This window comes from Ylistrum balloti, unplaced genomic scaffold, assembly GCF_031769215.1.
Source record: "Ylistrum balloti isolate Yb309-2 unplaced genomic scaffold, AGI_CSIRO_Ybal_v1 Utg369754, whole genome shotgun sequence".
Taxonomy (NCBI): Eukaryota; Metazoa; Mollusca; class Bivalvia; order Pectinida; family Pectinidae; genus Ylistrum; species Ylistrum balloti.
Genome location: NW_026781956.1, coordinates 811529 through 833183, shown reverse-complemented (window position 1 = coordinate 833183; position 21655 = coordinate 811529). Strand labels below are relative to the sequence as shown.

Genomic DNA, 21655 nt, shown 5'->3' with positions numbered 1-21655 from the left:
ATATCCCTGTCTTATCCAACGTGACAAGATATACCTGTCTTATCAAATGTAAAAATGTGCCCCCATTTATCCACCGTGACAAGATATACCTGTCTTATCCACTGTGACAAGATATCCCTGTCTTATCCACCGTGACAAGATATACCTGTCTTATCCACTGTGACAAGATATACCTGTCTTATCCACCGTGACAAGATATACCTGTCTTATCCATTGTGATTCATTGTACCCAAGGTTTCCAAGTTGACCAGATGATTACAAGCCGTACCTGAGCTGCCAAGGACAGCTGTCAGCTGACCACTGACGAACTGGACAGTGAGGTTGTCCAGTACCCGTTTTTTTCTCACAGGTCTGAAGCATGCACCCTGCCACCATTGTCCCAGACGCTCTCCCACAGTGTAGCTGATATCCTTGAGGTTCAAAGTGAAAGGGCTGTTCCGCCAGTCTAACTCGGTGTAAGCACTGATCATGGAATTGTATCCTTTCCACACCCCATCAGGCTTCCCTACACGAGTAAAAGACAAATTAGAAGATATTTCGACAGATTCGCATTGCAATAGTACTTATTTGTGTTCTTGGGCATTAAACATCATTTTTGAAACATCAACACTACATCATCAACATATATTACACACTACATTACATCATCAACATATATTACACACTACACTACACCATCAACACATATTACACACTACACTACACCATCAACACATATTACACACTACACTACATCGTCAACACATATTACACACTACACAACACCATCAACACATATTACACACTACACTACACCATCAACACATATTACACACTACACTACACCATCAACAAATATTACATACTACACCGTCAACACATATTACACACTACACTACACCATCAACACATATTAAACAATATATAGCACCATCAACACATATTACACACTACACTACACCGTCAACACATATTACACACTACACTACACCATCAACACATGTTCCACACTACACTACACCATAAACACATATTATTAAACACACCATCAACACATATTACACACTACACTACATCGTCAACACATATTACACACTACACCATCAACACATATTACACACTACACTACACCATCAACACATATTACACACTACACTACACCATCAACACACATTACACACTACACTATACCATCAACACATATTACACACTACACTACACCATCAACACATGTTCCACACTACACTACACCATAAACACATATTACACACTACACTACACAATTAACACATATTACACACTACACTACACCATCAACACATATTAAACAATATATAGCACCATCAACACATATTACACACTACACTACACCATCAACACATATTACACACTACACCATCAACACATATTACACACTACACTACACCATCAACACATATGACACACTACACAATCAACACATTACACACTACACTACACCATCAACACATATTGCACAATACACTACACCATCAACACATATTACACAATACACTACACCATCAACACATATTATACAATATATAGCACCATCAACACATATTACACACTACACTACACCATCAACACATATTACACAATATATAGCACCATCAACACATATTACACACTACACTACACCATCAACACATACTACACACTACACTACACCATCAACACACATTACACACTTCACTATACCATCAACACATTACACACTACACTACACCATCAACACATATGACACACTACACTACACCATCAACACATATTACACACTACACTTCACCATCAACACATATTACACACTACACAATCAACACATATTACACACTACACTACACTACACCATCAACACATATTGCACATTACACTACACCATCAACACATATTACACAATACACTACACCATCAACACATATTATACAATATATAGCACCATCAACACACATTACACACTACACTACACCATCAACACATATGACACACTACACTACACCATCAACACATATTACACACTACACTACACTATCAACACATAATACACACTACACTACACCATCAACACATGTTACACACTACACTACACCATAAACACATATTACACACTACACTACACAATTAACACATATTACACACTACACTACACCATCAACACATATTAAACAATATATAGCACCATCAACACATATTACACACTACACTACACCATCAACACATATTACACACTACACTACACCATCAACACATATTACACACTACACTACACCATCAACACATATTACACACTACACTACACCATCAACACATATTACACACTACACAATCAACACATTACACACTACACCATCAACACATATTACACACTACACTACACCATCAACACATATTACACACTACACTACACCATCAACACACATTACACACTACACTATACCATCAACACAAATTACACACCACACTACACCATCAACACATATTACACACTACATTACATAATCAAATCACACTACACTACACCATCAACACACATTACACACCACACTACACCATCAACACATATTACACACTACACTACACCATCAACACACATTACACACCACACTACACCATCAACATATATTACACACTACACTACACCATCAACACATATTACACACTACACTACACCATCAACACACATTACACACTACACTATACCATCAACACAAATTACACACCACACTACACCATCAACACATATTACACACTACATTACATAATCAAATCACACTACACTACACCATCAACACACATTACACACCACACTACACCATCAACACATATTACACACTACACTACACCATCAACACACATTACACACCACACTACACCATCAACATATATTACACACTACACTACACCATCAACACATATTACACACTACACCATCAACACATATTACACACTACACCATCAACACATATTACACACTACACTGCACCATCAACACATCTTACACACTACACTACACCATCAACACATATTACACACTACACTACACCATCAACACATATTACACACTACACCATCAACACATATTACACACTACACTGCACCATCAACACATATTAAACAATATATAGCACCATCAACACATATTACACACTAAACTACACCATCAACACATCTTACACACTACACTACACCATCAACACATATTACATACTAAACTACACCATCAACACATATTACACACTACACAATCAACACATTACACACTACACCATCAACACATATTACACACTACACTACACCATCAACACATATTACACACTACACAACACCATCAACACATATTACACACTACACTACACCATCAACACATATTACACATTACACTACACCATCAACACACATTACACACCACACTACACCATCAACATATATTACACACTAAACTACACCATCAACACATATTACACACTAAACTACACCATCAACACATATTAAACAATATATCGCACCATCAACACATATTAAACAATATATCGCACCATCAACACATATTACATACTAAACTACACCATCAACACATATTACACACTAAACTACACCATCAACACATATTACACACTAAACTACACCATCAACACATATTACACACTAAACTACACCATCAACACATATTAAACAATATATCGCACCATCAACACATATTACATACTAAACTACACCATCAACACATATTACATACTAAACTACACCATCAACACATATTACACACTACACTACACCATCAACACATATTACACACTACACTACACCATCAACACAAATTACACACTACACTACACCATCAACACAAATTACACACTACACCATCAACACATATTACACAATACACCATCAACACTTATTACACACTACACTACACCATCAACATATATTACACACTAAACTACACCATCAACACATATTAAACAATATATCGCACCATCAACACATATTACATACTAAACTACACCATCAACACATATTACACACTAAACTACACCATCAACACATATTACACACTAAACTACACCATCAACACATATTAAACAATATATCGCACCATCAACACATATTACACACTACACTACACCATCAGCACATATTACACACTAAACTACACCATCAACACTTATTACACACTACACTACACCATCAACACATATTACACACTAAACTACACCATCAACACATATTACACACTAAACTACACCATCAACACATATTACATACTAAACTACACCATCAACACATATTACACACCACACTACACCATCAACACATATTGCACATTACACTACACCATCAACACAAATTACACACTACACTACACTATCAACACATATTACACACTACACAACACCATCAACACATATTACACACTACACTACACCATCAACACATATTACACACTACACTACACCATCAACACATATTACACACTACACTACACCATCAACACTTATTACACACTACACTACACCATCAACACAAATTACACACTACACCATCAACACATATTACACAATACACCATCAACACTTATTACACACTACACTACACCATCAACACATATTAAACAATATATCGCACCATCAACACATATTACATACTAAACTACACCATCAACACATATTACACACTACACTACACCATCAACACATATTACACACTACACTACACCATCAACACATATTACACACTACACTACACCATCAACACATATTACACACTACACTACACCATCAACACATATTAAACAATATATCGCACCATCAACACATATTACATACTAAACTACACCATCAACACATATTACACACTACACTACACCATCAACACATATTACACACTACACTACACCATCAACACATATTAAACAATATATAGCACCATCAACACATATTACACACTACACTACACCATCAACACAAATTACACACTACACCATCAACACATATTACACAATACACCATCAACACTTATTACACACTACACTACACCATCAACACATATTACACACTACACTACACCATCAACACATATTAAACAATATATCGCACCATCAACACATATTACATACTAAACTACACCATCAACACATATTACATACTAAACTACACCATCAACACATATTACACACTACACTACACCATCAACACATATTACACACTACACTACACCATCAACACACATTACACACTACACTACACCATCAACACATATTAAACAATATATCGCACCATCAACACATATTACACACTACACTACACCATCAACACATATTACACACTACACTACACCATCAACACATATTACACACTACACTACACCATCAACACATATTAAACAATATATCGCACCATCAACACTTATTACACACTACACTACACCATCAGCACATATTACACACTAAACTACACCATCAACACATATTACACACTAAACTACACCATCAACACATATTACACACTAAACTACACCATCAACACACATTACACACTACACCATCAACACATATTACACAATACACAACACCATTAAAACATATTACACAATATGCCATTCAAACGATCAACACATAATACACAAAATACCACAGCAGAAACACATACAATAAAATGCATCAAGTCAGCAATACATATTAGTCCATACAAGGAGACAATACGTTTCGAAAGTCCACGACATATACATTGAAGACATGGATGATTAAAAACATTAATGTTCCACTTCCGACAGATAACAGAGCCTGGTGTTCCGAAAGTATGAGCATTCTTATCCGCAATTTACTCGTCAGGAACACATAAAAATTAACACATCAAAACTTACTAAATAATTTCTAGATATTTTTAAACCAACAGTTATTAATCAATGATGTGTATTTTCGCTACCTTTCTCTTTAACGATTAATCGTTCATGTTCTGTGTCCATGATTCACTAAAAACCAGCTGCCAAAAAACTCGTCATTCTATACCAAACAAGTCGACATTTTATACTGCTGTCTCATGTGTCGTAATACAGGGCCGACCGATTTTGTTATCGTACGTGTATGTCTGTTTCAGTGTGAAACTGATATCTTACATTGATATAGAAAGTAAACATTCACAACACGAGTTATGACCAGCTATATTTTGACGTTGATAGTGAGAGACACGGCTTTACCTACGGTTGGTATCTATCTGTACTTGGTGCCATAAGGTTATGGTCAGATGTCATAAATTAGTCTCAAATAATTCTATCAATTATCAAAAGTCTACTCCCCTAAAGTTAAACAACAATTATCAAAAGTCTACTCCCTTAAAGTAAAACAACAATTATCAAAAGTCTACTCCCTTAAAGTTAAACAACAATTATCAAAAGTCTACTCCCCTAAAGTAAAACAACAATTATCAAAAGTCTACTCCCCTAAAGTAAAACAACAATTATCAAAAGTCTACTCCCCTAAAGTAAAACAACAATTATCAAAAGTTTCCCTCCCTTAAGTCAAACAACATATAAATTTTCAAAAAATAAAGTTACCTGGAAAACAGCAAACAGGGACAAGTCTTGTCGGAACACATTTTACTTGTACTAACGAACCTAGATGATAACGATCATCCCTGAATGATAAAACATGGTATTATTACTTAACATTGGTCATTACCGTTCCGCGTCCAAAACTTAAGGAATGCATTCATTCATTGATTTATTTTCCAAGAAACGAAGACAGTATCAAAAGTATAGTTTTGCATATTGTGTTTGACTACCGCAATAACAAATTGGTTAAATTTCTGGTTGATATTTTTGACGTTGCGTTTGATGGAAAGTTCATTAACATATACGTGAACACATGTAGTGCTCCTCTATTCTATTTGTTTATTTCGAGGCTGTGGTTATCGAAGACATATATATATCATATGTAATCAAAATAGGTTTCAATGACCTTTCCGAGCCATCCAGACAAATGAATGACGTGTTGTTTTTAGATAGCAACGATTCACTGTGTCAATGTGCTATATAAGTTAAACACGAGGACTTGAGATCACGGGTATACGACACCGGAGTTTGGAGGATACATATTGACGAAGTTATAGAGAAAGATTTACACGTGTAGAAGGAAGAGTTGGTAATTGGTCATGTTTTATAAATACTGACCACCTTAGTAGTCTGATAACGCAGTGTCACTTGGATTGATGTGTTGTCTGTGGTAATTATTGTCGATGAAGGGGAAAGCTGTACAAGAATCTGAAAACATCTGATATTTGACCACGAGTCTCGGAGTAAATCTGTTATTTTGATATAGATGTTGATTCTGGTAACACCTTTGTATATACCTTGTTTTATATTATCTGATAAAAAGACAATCGATATGTCTTCATGTCAACACTTTTTAACAAGATACCTTATCTAGATACACTAGATTAACAAGACACGTTATTTAGACACATCAAGTTCTGCTTAAAGCAAGAGTTAATGATCTCCTGAAACAACACATTTGTTTTGAACATGTGATAACGAGATCAATTTGTTACTGAACTTCTGATAACAAGGAACAATATGCATTGAACACAAATTTGATGACAAGACACGCCAATTATTGAATATTTGATAACAAAACACATACATTATTTAACACATGATAACAAGACAAACTAATTATTGAACACCTGATAACAACACACTTTGGCTGATGAACACCTGATAACAACACACTTTGGCTAATGAACACCTGATAACAACACACTTTGGCTAATGAACACGTGATAACAACACACTTCAGCTGATGAGCACCTGATAACAACACACTTTGGCTGATGAACACCTGATAACAACACACTTCAGCTGATGAGCACCTGATAACAACACACTTTGGCTGATGAACACCTGATAACAACACACTACAGCTAATGAACACCTGATAACATACTAAGCTTATGAACACCTGATAACACACTAAGCTAATGAACACCTGACTACAACGCCTGACTGAATACATATAAACGAGAACTAGAGGCTACGTACCTGTCGATATTTCCTGTTTGGAGAATAGAACGTCGTCAAGCTCAATCATTGTCTGTTTATTGTTGTTAGATCCTCTTACAATAGCACTGAGAAGTCAGAACACGTGTTCACTCCCTCTGACATAATCGGAACAATTAGATAGATGTCGTTACACAACTCAAGTACCGGTTTGTTTGTAAGATGCAATTATTCAAAATTTTGTTAGACATAAGTCAGATGTTTCATTCTGTCGTTGCTGATATACACGTGTTCATACATAAATTCGTTCCCTGGTTATATGTCATTACCCAAGGCCCATCTAAGTAGTCTGTATGAAGGTCAGTGTATTCTTATCTTGTCAACAGTCGGATCTATTGCCATTTGTGTGTAAGACCATGTCAATAACTGGTGTATTATTCAATCCATATTTACCTGTTAGGTAATGTGTAATTTTACTTTATCAGTTTATCAACAATTCTAGTATAAATACGACCACATTTCTAGCCAGTATATATTGGTTCCTGAAGGGAAGAGCTGAAGGCGAAACAGGAGAGAGGCTAGTCTCCACTGACGGGACGCCCGAGCAAAAAATCTCAACTTCTGAAATTTGACACGTTATCATTTTAGTTCTGTTGAGACTTGATAGCCCTCATGCAGAGGTCAGGCTGACAACTTTTTGTGCTGGGCTACACAGACACTCAGTCACTGCCTACCCTGATATCAAACTCCAGCCATGTTTTTTTTCATTGCTTATTGGAACAGTAAAGCGGACACATTTTACTTAAAATACACCACAGTTGTTTCTTTGTACAGGAGAAAAAAAACTCAAATGTCCAAGGAACCTGTACAAAATGTCCACCTTGGACAAATGGAGAGGATTGTAGAAATCGCGTGCAGTTTGAATCCTCTTTGGAGGGAAAATAGGTAAAGGATATTACTACAAAAATGAAATAAATTTGTTCAATGGTTTGGTGCAAAACAGGTAAAGAATTTCCAGAGTTCAGAAGTGTATTGCTGAACAGGTAAACAACACTGGTTCAAAAGTGGATCGTTGTACATGTAAACAACCCGTGTACAAAAGGTTTTTTTTTCACAATTCTACCCAGATTTAGAAACGATGTCTACAGTGAGCACGATAACATGTACCCCGGGGATAAATTAAACGTAAGCTTATCAGACTTTCCATTTTGATTGTAACCACAACTCCGGATGCAATGTTGAAAATTAACCCCTGCTGAAAACGGATCTGGAGGCCATTTTCAACGTTGAAAAAGGAACCGGCTAGCCGTGAAAAACTGAGTCTGCTGTAGAAACGAACCCTGGAAGAGGGTCCGTTTTCCATGGGTAGCCTGCTGAAAAGAGACTGTTGAAAATGGACCCCGTTCAGATACTTCTGTTGTGATCGAAAATACAATATTGCTTCCACGATTGGCTGGTGGTCCTTTGTTTTTAACTTTACACGTGCAAATGAAAAGTATACAATCATAATTGATATTGATAACTTATTTGACCTTTGACCTTTGATGACCTTTATACCGAACTTTGACATAACTTTATTTTGTCTCAAGATGTGCAAATTAAAGACATGCATTATTGGTTTACATTGATGACTTCCTTGACCTGATGTGACCGATATATTGACCTTTGACATAACTTTGCATTTTTTTTTATTGATAATAAAGATTTGTTTGGCCTGTGACCTCTGGTGACAGATACATTGACCCTTAACTTATATGTCGTTGTTTTGGTTATGCGCAATAAAAGAACTTTGAAAATGGATGGGAATGAGTGACAGTTTGAAATTTGACGTATGGACATTTGTTTTACCGTTAAAAGTCTACCATATTGATAAGCATTGATGACCAATAAGCTGGTCACCTTTTTTTAAAACTTTTATAATACTATTTTAACCCCCATGTAAAAGTAAAGAAATGACTTAATTCTGCTTGCTTCCAAATACTAGGATTTTGTTCTCTTTCCCTGGAGAAATATAAATATCATCATCCCTGTTGTCATCTTAATTGCTTTCATCACATTCTACGTCATAACCTTCTCCTTCTACGTTCCTATATTCTTCTGTCCCATCCTCAATTATATCAGATCGATTGTCATTTTGACAAACATTTCCTGGTGTTCATTGTCACAAAAGGATGAAAGGATTGGTTTTAACATTAACAAGAATTTATGTCCAATATTGTATGTGATCTTTGATGATATCTATATTGGCCTGAACATAAACCTGCACATAGGTGGAATTAAATTTGTTTTTTCGGCGTTAAATATAGGCCTGTAGTTACGTAACTTGGTTATTTCCCCAGGGAATAGTGTCATGGTATTCTGAAGTCCATTTTAACATAGACTAAGGATCCGGGGTCATTTTTATTACATAGAAAAAAGAAAATAATAGGAAAGTGAATTATAATATTCAGGAATCCTTTTTTGCTAATTGGAAATTAATACCTAAGTCAGTTTTATGAATTTATTGAGGAATGGTGCCGTAATATTACAGGGTCCTACTGGATCAAAGCAAATGTTAATGGTGTGACAATAAGTGTACTTGTTACAACAACTAAGAAAAGACAAAGAAGGTCTGTAATGTCTACGGGTCAAATCTGGCGGTATCAGTGCATTCATTTCCTCATTCAAACAAATGTAACTTTATCTATGGGATGGGTATCTCCACTATCTCAAGGTTTAGACCTCAGGGACAAAACAAAGGGGGCTAGAGTTGAACCCGAGTCAATCCTGAAAGCATGTGCTTTGACCCCAGGCAAAGACCTCACGGAGAAGAATGAACCGGTGTAGTATGATAAAGTGAAGTCCATGGTAAAGTGAACCGAGGTTCATTTCACCATAATAGTGAGCCCCTTCCCAGACATATTTTTGGTTTTGTATGTGTTTATATGAGTGAATCAGGGTGATTATAAAACAATTTGATGAAAAACGTTGATTAGTAAGAAAATAGTGTAACCATTGCCATCATAATGTTATCCCCTACTCCCCGCCCCATCCTTGTTATTTTTGTTTTGTTTTATTGTATATAGAGGAACATGATCAAAGATTTACTGTAGGAACATCAATTGAAAACAAAATATAAAGTGACTTCACTTGAGGGTCCATGTCAACATAATAGTATTTTGACCCCTGCTCATTCCACGATGCTTCACAGTACCATGCTACATCGGGGACAATTTACCTCTTTACCCCAAACAAATATGTATGTGGATATAGCGTGAGGGAATCCCTAGACAAAGACCTCCTGGACGAGCGATCATCCGGGGACCGAACCTTAAGTCACACGTGTATTCATTTCTCCATTTCCAACAAATATTTATCTGGTTATTGTCAGCTAACCATGGTCCAGTTGGTGACATTGAGTGTCAACTAACCACGGTCCAGTTAGTGGCCAGGCAAGTCACCGAACGATGGTCTAGTTGGTGGCCCCAAGTGTCACCTAACAACTATCCAGCTGATGAAGTCGAGTTTCATCTACTTATGTCACGTTACCACGGTTGAACTGGTAACTTATCATGTCACGTTACCACGGTTCAGCTGTTAACTTATCATGTCACGTTACCACGGTTCATCTGGTAACTTATGTCACGTTACCACGGTTCATCTGGTAACTTATGTCACGTTACCACGGTTCAGCTAGTAACTGATCGTGTCATGTTACCACGGTTCAGCTGGTAACTTATCATGTCACATAACCATGGTTCAGCCGGCGACTTCAGGTGTTAACATATCACGGTTCCAGCTGGTGATCTCGAGTGTCATCTAACCTTGATCCCGTTGGTGTCAACTGGTTTCCAGCTGGTAACCTCAAGTGTCACCAAACCACGGTTTATAAGGTGACCTCGAACATCACGTATCCTTGGTCGACCAGTAGAGCTGTATACTTATCAGTCCTTCAGTCTAGACACTGATACATTAAGGGATGTGGTAAATCTAACAGATAACACCATGACACCTGTTTACATACACGTCTGAAACACATTACAGATAGGGATGTGGTCACTACATACAAGCTTTGTTAAGTCCTACAATGTTTGTTTAAATATACCGGGGATGTGTTATCTAAAAATGAATTTCATTTTGTAATGTCGATAAATCCTACCCTGAGAATTCGGACTTCACAAAACTCCTCTACCTCAGTTAACTCAATCAATTAAAAAAAACAACAAAGACATTTTTGTGTTTTTTACATTAATTTGAGAGATGTTTGTGATGCTTAATGTGATCTCGTTGGAAAATGTTGTCTTTCTATTGAAAAGTCGGATGCCTTTAAAAACGTTCGATAGTAACGTTGTTACTTCCTTGGTTCTCATTTTTGAGAACTTTCCATTTCTTGGATTGGGCCTAAAATGAGATGAATATCTATCCGTTTTCAGTTATTTCATTAACTCCTTTAACTAAATGAAGTATACAAACTCGACAAAATAATACACTCTCATATTCTACATACAAATATTTCTATAATACAAATAATACAGATATAATTAACTTACCACGGCGTTGTTTAAATTTTGAATCTTAATTCAAGTTACTGATATTAACATAATGTCTTCTGATAATGATTTAAAGTTATATTAACAGGAAATAACACATTTGGTTTTATTTATCTAAATCTGCTAGAGTCAGCTGAAAGGGATCGTCTTTTTGTAAAACATTTGCCGTTGACTACATTTTGTGACGTCGTAAGTTGTTATTTAACAATTTACATGGTTGTAGATGTTTACGTATTTCTCTGTATTGTATCTTTTCTTGTGTTGTATTACGTTAGACGAGTTTGGTGCCAGGTGTTTCTGTTCTTTAACTTTTTTCACTTTTGAGAACATGACTTTATCTACCTAGACTGACCAAAATTTACATGTCTGTGTCTTCGATGAAGCAGAGATGTTTTCACCTCCGTAGCACGTAAAGTGTAAACAGTGCCCACTGTTTAAACTTTACCGATGTCGATATACTAGCTTTATCTTAATGAACATTATTTATAAACCTCGAGTTAGTATCTCGAAACCTCTTGTTATTAAGTCGAATTTGGAATGATTTAATCGAAATTTCGAGATTATAGCTCAAAATTTCAAACTACTAACACGAATAAACTCGAACAGCCTTCTATTCTACCTGTCCTTTATGCCTTTCCGTAACTTGGTGGTGCCTATTTTGTTAGATCAGCTGGATTATTTGCGTTGTAATATTGAGTTGCCTCCCTTCGTCTGTAGTAAAGATTCGTTAACGTCAGTTTGTCCAGGAATACTGATTCAGTAATACCTATTGCACTGACCTAACATAAAACAATATTTACCTTTACATGACAAATACTGTTAACCTTACCTTTGATGAAAAAATGTTTTTAACCGACAAATATATGAATTATGTCCAAATAAGATACGGACTGTACTATATTTTTTATTCCAATTATTCTCTATGAAAGAAATACTTTGAGAGTGTCATTCGTGGTGATGAGAGACATCCAGGCATGTTACCATTAGTGGTGACGAGAGACATCCTGACATGTTACCACTCGTGGTGACGAGAGACATCCTGTCATGTTACCACTGGTGGTGACAAGAGACATCCTGACATGTTACCACTCGTGGTGACGAGAGACATCCTGACATGTTACCACTCGTGGTGACGAGAGACATCCTGACATGTTACCACTCGTGGTGACGAGAGACATAATTATCATTTCAGATGTTCACGCAATTGTTAATTAACTGACATATCCTGTTCGCCGTTGATCATAAAACAAAGAACATCTGGGAAACTGAACGACACAATCACTCCCAGCGATGATGTATAATAGTGTGAAACAGAAATATCATCAAGTCATTGTAAATAACCAACATGACTTGACAAAATAACCTCCGCGTTGATCAAATACCGTGTGCTAATTTGGAATATCGAGGCGTACATCCAGATGTGTCTATTTGAAATAAAATTTTGACTTTGTTGTTCAATTTTTTTTTCAATAGCAAAAATAAGATAAATTATTTGTTGCTAGGATTTTAATATATTGAAAACAGGTAAGTGAGCTTCAGTAGTGGAAATACTGTAGGAATTATATCGATTGCGAAAAGTTATTCAAATTGTTTTTGCAGGAATGGAATCCAGTATATGAACTCTTAAATATTGATCTAGAATCTCTGTACATTCTTGGTGAAAGTAAAAACGCCATATCATCGTTTTGGTTGAGTGACGTCACCCCTCAGGAAATGACGTTGTGACCTATATACATACGCAAAGGAGGGTGTTTGTGCGTTGGCGTTTGTACATGTGGCGTCATCAGTATGCGTGTTTCGGGTTAGTTTTCAGGACATAATCGAGTTTTTGTTATGCTAGCAGGTGTGTATTTGTTAAGTATTCACGACGTTAGGAAGGATAGATAATTGACAATACAATTCCAGTGCAGTATAATTGATTTTAAGTGAATTTCAGGAAGTCAAAACGAGGCAAATTATACTCGAAAAACAGCTTTACTTTTATAACCTCGGATCACTACCGGATGTACTGTGCTTTTATATCACTGAGATATCTTATTGACGGTACATACTGTAACTAGTGAACTATGTCGTATACTGTTTCAGTTGAAACATCTGACCGGTCAGCATGCAGGCTGATTTACACCAGTACCAGTCGACACTGTCTGTTCCATACACCAAAGTTATCATCATTTTGATAAACAGATATCATAACAAACGGTGGCACAGGAACAGTGGTATTATGACTATACGAATTCCACAGAAAGTCTCTACCGACGTAATTGCATCCCCCCTTTTTTATCACATATTTATACGAGCCTCGATAAAACAACAATCCATCCTATTTTGTTAAGTTTGATTATATTAAGTATCCGTCATGATCAAACTATGGTTAAAAAAGTAATAAAAAAAACCAACATGCTATCCATGCAATCGGAAACCCTCGGAAACCCTCGGAAAGTGCCGATGGTTCCCGATTGGCTATCCATGAAGAGATCACAGCTAAAGATTTCTATTTACTGGTTGTCGAGATCAAAACCGTATTAGATTTCTTACTCATAAAATGACTTCATAATTTTAAAATTCCCAACTTCCATCATTGCATTTTACCAGGTTTCCAAAGACCAAAAGTTCCACTATCAAAAGAATGGTCTCGTTTTCAATGGACGCCTTCATGAACCGCTCAAGAACCCGTATAAAACGGTTTACCCCATTGGCTAGAAACTTAATCAAGCATCCAATCTAGTAGTGGCTACTGTTCTTAGCTCTAATAATACGATTTACCCCACATAGAATAAGTGGAATGTAGATTTTTATGAAATTTATTACATGAAATGACAAAGAAACTTCCTATTGAACTAATGGAAAAACAGTCTCTCTTTGACAACTTGTTACGGAAGAATCTCTCAGAACATCTAATATAGACTCAGCCAAGCTCTCAAATAACAGATATTCTACCGACTGTTTATATCAGAGATTCACGTATAATTTCGTTTTAAGGTCGGGTAACGATTATACAAAATATGTTTTAATTTGTTCATTCGTCCCTAATCACGTAGAATAGAAAATGTGTTAGGTATTCGTCTGTCCCTGTGTCCAGAAATTGTGTTACATACTCGTTTGTCCCTGTGTCCAGAAATTATGCTACGTGATCGTCTGTCCATTTGTCCAGAAATTGTGTTACGTACTCGTCTGTCCCTGTGTCCATAAATTATGTTACGTACTCGTCTGTCCCTGTGTCCAGAAATTGTGTTACGTGATCGTCTGTCCCTATGTCCAGAAATTGTGTTACATACTCGACTGTCCCCGTGCCCAGAAATTGTGTTACGTACTCGTCTGTCCCCGTGTCCAGAAATTGTGTTACGTATTCGTCTGTCCCTGTGTCCAGAAATTGTGTTATGTACTCGTCTGTCCCTGTGTCCAGAAATTGTGTTACGTACTCGTCTGTCCCTGTGTCCAGAAATTGTGTTACGTACTGGTCTGTTCCCGTGTCTAACAATTGTGTTACATACTCGTCTGTCCCCGTGTCTAGAAAGTGTGTTACGTAATCGTCTGTCACTGTGTCCAGAAATTGTGTTGAGTACTCGTCTGTCCCCGTGTCCAGAAATTGTGTTACATTCTCGTCTGTCCCCGTGTCTAGAAATTGTGTTACGTACTCGTCTGTCCCTGTGTCCAGAAATTGTGTTACGTACTCGTCTGTCCCTGTGTCCAGAAATTGTGTTACGTACTGGTCTGTTCCCCTTGTCTAGCCATTGTGTTACATACTCGTCTGTCCCCGTGTCTAGAAAGTGTGTTACGTAATCGTCTGTCACTGTGTCCAGAAATTGTGTTACGTACTCGTCTGTCCCTGTGTGCAGAAATTGTGTTACGTACTCGGCTGTCACTGTGTCCAGAAATTGTGTTATGTACTCGTCTGTCCTTGTTTCCAGACATTGGTGTAATATGTATTCGTCCGTCCATGTGACCAACTATTTTTGTATTTTTTCTCCATTCTGTGTCGCAAGGGGGTTGTGCTTCATCTTCCTTCGTCCCAAGTGCTAGAGGGCGTCCTGCAATGTATGTAAGCTCCTGCTTCCCTGGTCCTGCAGAATAATCGATCGATACTGTTCTGCACCCTTGACCCAGTAAACCGAGATTGATACTGAAGTATCACGTGCGTAGGCGTCGTACAACAGAAATATCATTCGCTTGGTCATATATCAACTTGTCAATCAATACATAAGCTGCAATACACTAAAGTAAGGTATGGACATTTGTGTAACCGACTTGTATTTCAAGCATACTTTTGACCGAGTTGTATGTCTAGCCTGTGTATGACCTAGTTGTATGTCAAGCCCGTGTATGACCGAGTTGTATGTCAAGCCTGTGTATGACCGAGTTGTATGTCAAGTCCGTGTATGACCGAGTAGTATGTCAAGGCTGTGTATGACTGAGTAGTATGTCAAGCTGTGTATGACCAAGTAGTATGTCAAGCATGTGTATGACCGAGTTGCATGTCAATGCTGTATATGACTGAGATGTTTGGCAAGAAGAACGAAATAGCCGTCAAACAATGTACACTTAGAACGAGGTAAACGTAACTTCCGGTGTAATTTTTTTTACATCTAAAGTCAATATAGCCCTTTTCTGAACATCATCGAAGAGCCATAGAAAATCAAAACAGTTTCATAATTTATTTTCTTTCATGACTTTGTAAATACTACACAATTCATTTCAAAGACGCTATTTCAATACCAAGCTTTTGTCCGATGTATGATCATGAGAATCAATTCAAGTAGTTTACAATGCTATTTACTAAGTTCCCGTGTTATTACGTCATCCTTGTCCTTATTGTTCTTTGTATATCAATATTGGCCTTGATGTTGTTTGTATAGTTTTGTTGTCCCTGTTGTTGTTTTTATATTTTCTTGTCTGTGCTGTTAAGGTGTTTTTCTTGTGCCTAATGCTGTTCGAATGTTTCACTTGTCCAGGTTACTTTAGGCAGTTTTTTTCTTCTTTCTGTTGTATTCAAATATCGAAATCTTATTCACAGATTCAGGTATTATTTCATTTTACTGTATGGATGTATTTGTTGGTGTTGTTGTTGTAGGGATGTATTTGTTGGTGCTGTTGTTGTAGGGATGTATTTGTTGGTGCTGTTGTTGTAGGGATGTATTTGTTGGTGCTGTTGTTGTAGGGATGTATTTGTTGGTGCTGTTGTTGTAGGGATGTATTTGTTGGTGCTGTTGTTGTAGGGATGTATTTCTTGGTGTTGTTGTTGTAGGGATGTATTTGTTGGTGCTGTTGTTGTAGGGATGTATTTCTTGGTGTTGTTGCTGTAGGGATGTATTTGTTGGTGCTGTTGTTGTAGGGATGTATTTCTTGGTGCTGTTGTTGTATGGATGTATTTCTTGGTGCTGTTGTTGTAGGGATGTATTTCTTGGTGCTGTTGTTGTAGGCATGTATTTCTTGGTGCTGTTGTTGTAGGGATGTATTTGTTGGTGCTGTTGTTGTGTGGATGTATTTGTTGGTGCTGTTGTTGTAGGGATGTATTTGTTGGTGCTGTTGTTGTAGGGATGTATTTGTTGGTGCTGTTGTTGTAGGGATGTATTTGTTGGTGCTGTTGTTGTAGGGATGTATTTGTTGGTGCTGTTGTTGTAGGGATGTATTTGTTGGTGCTGTTGTTGTGTGGATGTATTTGTTGGTGCTGTTGTTGTAGGGATGTATTTCTTGGTGCTGTTGTTGTAGGGATGTATTTCTTGGTGCTGTTGTTGTAGGGATGTATTTCTTGGTGCTGTTGTTGTGTGGATGTATTTTTGTTGCTGTTGTTGTAGGGATGTATTTCTTGGTGCTGTTGTTGTAGGGATGTATTTCTTGGTGCTGTTGTTGTAGGGATGTATTTCTTGGTGCTGTTGCTGTAGGGATGTATTTGTTGGTGCTGTTGTTGTAGGGATGTATTTGTTGGTGCTGTTGTTGTATGGATGTATTTCTTGGTTCTGTTGTTGAAGGGAGGTATTTGTTGGTGCTGTTGTTGGTGTAGGGAGGTATTTCTTGGTGCTGTTGTTGTATGGATGTATTTCTTGGTTCTGTTGTTGTAGGGATGTATTTCTTGGTGCTGTTGTTGTGTGGATGTATTTCTTGGTGCTGTTGTTGTGTGGATGTATTTCTTGGTGCTGTTGTTGTATGGATGTATTTCTTGGTGCTGTTGTTGTATGGATGTATTTCTTGGTGCTGTTGTTGTGTGGATGTATTTCTTGGTGCTGTTGTTGTATGGATGTATTTCTTGGTGCTGTTGTTGTATGGATGTATGTCTTGGTGCTGTTGTTGAAGGGATGTATTTCTCGGTGCTGTTGTTGTATGGATGTATTTCTTGGTGCTGTTGTTGTGTGGATGTATTTCTTGGTGCTGTTGTTATATGGATGTATGTCTTCGTTCTAATGTTGTAGGGATGTATTTCTTGGTGCTGTTGTTGTATGGATGTATTTCTTGGTGCTGTTGTTGTATAGATGTATCTCTTGTTGCGGTTGTTGTATAGACGTATCTCTTGTTGCGGTTGTTGTATAGACGTATCTCTGTTGTTGTGTATTTCTTGGTGCTGTTGTTGTATGGATGTATGTTGGTTGTTGTATAGTATTTCGTATCTCGTGTTGCGGTTGTTGTATAGACGTATCTCTTGTTGCGGTTGTTGTATGGACGTATCTCTTGTTGCGGTTGTTGTATAGACGTATCTCTTGTTGCGGTTTTTGTATAGACGTATCTCTTGTTGCGGTTGTTGTATAGACGTATCTCTTGTTGCGGGTGTTGTGTGGATGTATTTCTTGGTGCTGTTGTTGTATAGACGTATCTCTTGTTGCGGTTGTTGTGTGGATGTATTTCTTGGTGCTGTTGTTGTATAGACGTATCTCTTGTTGCGGTTGTTGTGTGGATGTATTTCTTGGTGCTGTTGTTGTATAGACGTATCTCTTGTTGCGGTTGTTGTATAGACGTATCTCTTGTTGCGGTTGTTGTATAGACGTATCTCTTGTTGCGGTTGTTGTGTGGATGTATTTCTTGGTGCTGTTGTTGTATAGACGTATCTCTTGTTGCGGTTGTTGTGTGGATGTATTTCTTGGTGCTGTTGTTGTATAGACGTATCTCTTGTTGCGGTTGTTGTATAGACGTATCTCTTGTTGCGGTTGTTGTATAGACGTATCTCTTGTTGCTGTTGTTGTATAGACGTATCTCTTGGTGCTGTTGTTGTATAGACCTATCTCTTGGTGCTGTTGTTGTATAGACGTATCTCTTGTTGCGGTTGTTGTATAGGTGCTGTTGTTGTACGTATCTCTTGGTGCTGTTGTTGTAGGGATGTATTTGTTGGTTCTGTTGTTGTAGGGATGTATTTCTTGGTTCTGTTGTTGTAGGTGCCGTTGTTGTGTGGATGTATTTCTTGGTGCTGTTGTTGTATGGATGTATTTCTTGTTGCGGTTGTTATGTGATGCTGTTATTGTTTCTGTTGTTCTTTTTTTTTTTATCTCTCTCATTTGAATAAAGGTGGGAGATATCTTACATTGGTTCTTCTATTTTTATGAGTTTTCTAATAATTTGTTTGTGTGGGCTTAAAGATTTCTAAATGACGGTTGCTGTACAACTTTATAACCCAAAGCCGACTTTTAGTGCACTGTCGTAAAGTATCTGTGAGCTTGACCTCCAGATAAAACGTCATATAAGTGCGAATTTCTCAATAAATTCTTGTCTGGGCAATTATATTTTAACCGTCAAAGATATCTTAATGAAAGTTGGTGTACATCTCTATAATCTAATCCATGTGTAGTATACTGGTGATAGTTCACTTAATATCAAGTTCAGAGGATAGAATGTTAACTCAAGGAATGACCTTACTGGGAACCCTGTCGAACTCCAGCCTTATAGTCTTTTTTATGGAGTTTTGTAACAGTTAAATGTTCTGTGACTTCACGGTTAGTTGAGTCACCCCAGCAATTTTAATTTACAAGAGAAGTTCTGTCTCATCAGTTTGATGTCTCGTGTTCTGGCTTCAACACTGATCAGGTAAGTTAAACTAATAGAGGATAAGTTAAAGCACTTGTTCATCAAATATGTATAAAATGTGATGTTTGATGTTTTGATATTAAGTAGTGTGTTTTTTTAATATTATCAGTCAATTCTGATGAAGAACCATACTGTACACTAACTACTATATTTAGTATATACACTTGTCTCTACTCCATAGCTACCAAACTTATCAATACTGTTTACTGTAACACAATGTCAATCAAATTAAATTAATAATTTAACAACATTTTTATCATGCACACCTATCCTAGTAGGGCACCAGATATACGAATCTGCTTGAAAGGGGATACATGTTTTTGTTCACCGAAACAAATCTCTTGTGTTTTTCTTGTTGTTGTTGTTGTTGTGGGTAACGATTCCTTGACATTGTACACTTGTCCATGCATTTTGCATCACGTGTTCAGGTCCATTCACCTTTTCTATAATACACGACTGTAATTTAAATGCGTTACCTCCCCTTAAACATCAGAGAGACGTATAATGTTACAAAGCCAGCCATCTTATTAGTGATCCGGTGGAGATAGTCTTAGAGGAATAATGAACATAAACAGGTCAAATTATTCTCGTTTGAAAACAAAATACCTTAACATTAAAACCTTTGCTTTTGTCCTCCTTAACCTTACAGTGTCTACAATGAATAATCGGAGTAAATGGAGTTTAAGCTCCAACTAAAGTCAACATGAACGGCTACCTTATATACAGATCAATGAAGGCCAATAATGTGTGGACGGTTAGAATGGCCTTGAACTTTTCTCAGGAAATCAACATACCGGTTGGAGAGTCATTCATAACTACGCTAGTCGATTTCATCAACGAACTAAGAATGCATGCACTGGACAGTTCGATCGTTGCCATGCCAACACGCACAATAAGCAATAAAAATGTCCTTCGCAATGCGTGAAGGTAGAAAAGTTCACATGTGCTAGGTGATCAATAGGCAGAGCTACGTCTTCTTTACCCACCAACAAACGTGCTGAACGTGGTCGCGCTCCCCATTCATGGATCTGCATGAATGAGTGTATACTCAACTACAGATAATGACAAGTTTGATATGCATCACGTGATTTCTGGGCGAGGTCTATTAATGATTTTTTTCTGGAGATTTTCAT

The 21655-nt window shown here is 37.1% G+C and overlaps 1 protein-coding gene across 1 annotated transcript; it reads right to left on the bottom strand.

Moving 5' to 3' along the window:
- Nucleotides 1-206: 206 nt before the first annotated feature.
- LOC132543366 (putative mediator of RNA polymerase II transcription subunit 26) lies at nucleotides 207-21401 on the bottom strand. Its single transcript, XM_060206858.1, has 3 exons — nucleotides 21317-21401; nucleotides 17634-19706; nucleotides 207-505 (listed from the first exon to the last, which is right to left on the bottom strand). The coding sequence occupies exons 1-3, from the start codon at nucleotides 21399-21401 to the stop codon at nucleotides 207-209; spliced, it is 2457 nt and encodes an 818-aa protein (XP_060062841.1).
- Between the last annotated feature and the right edge of the window lie 254 nt (nucleotides 21402-21655).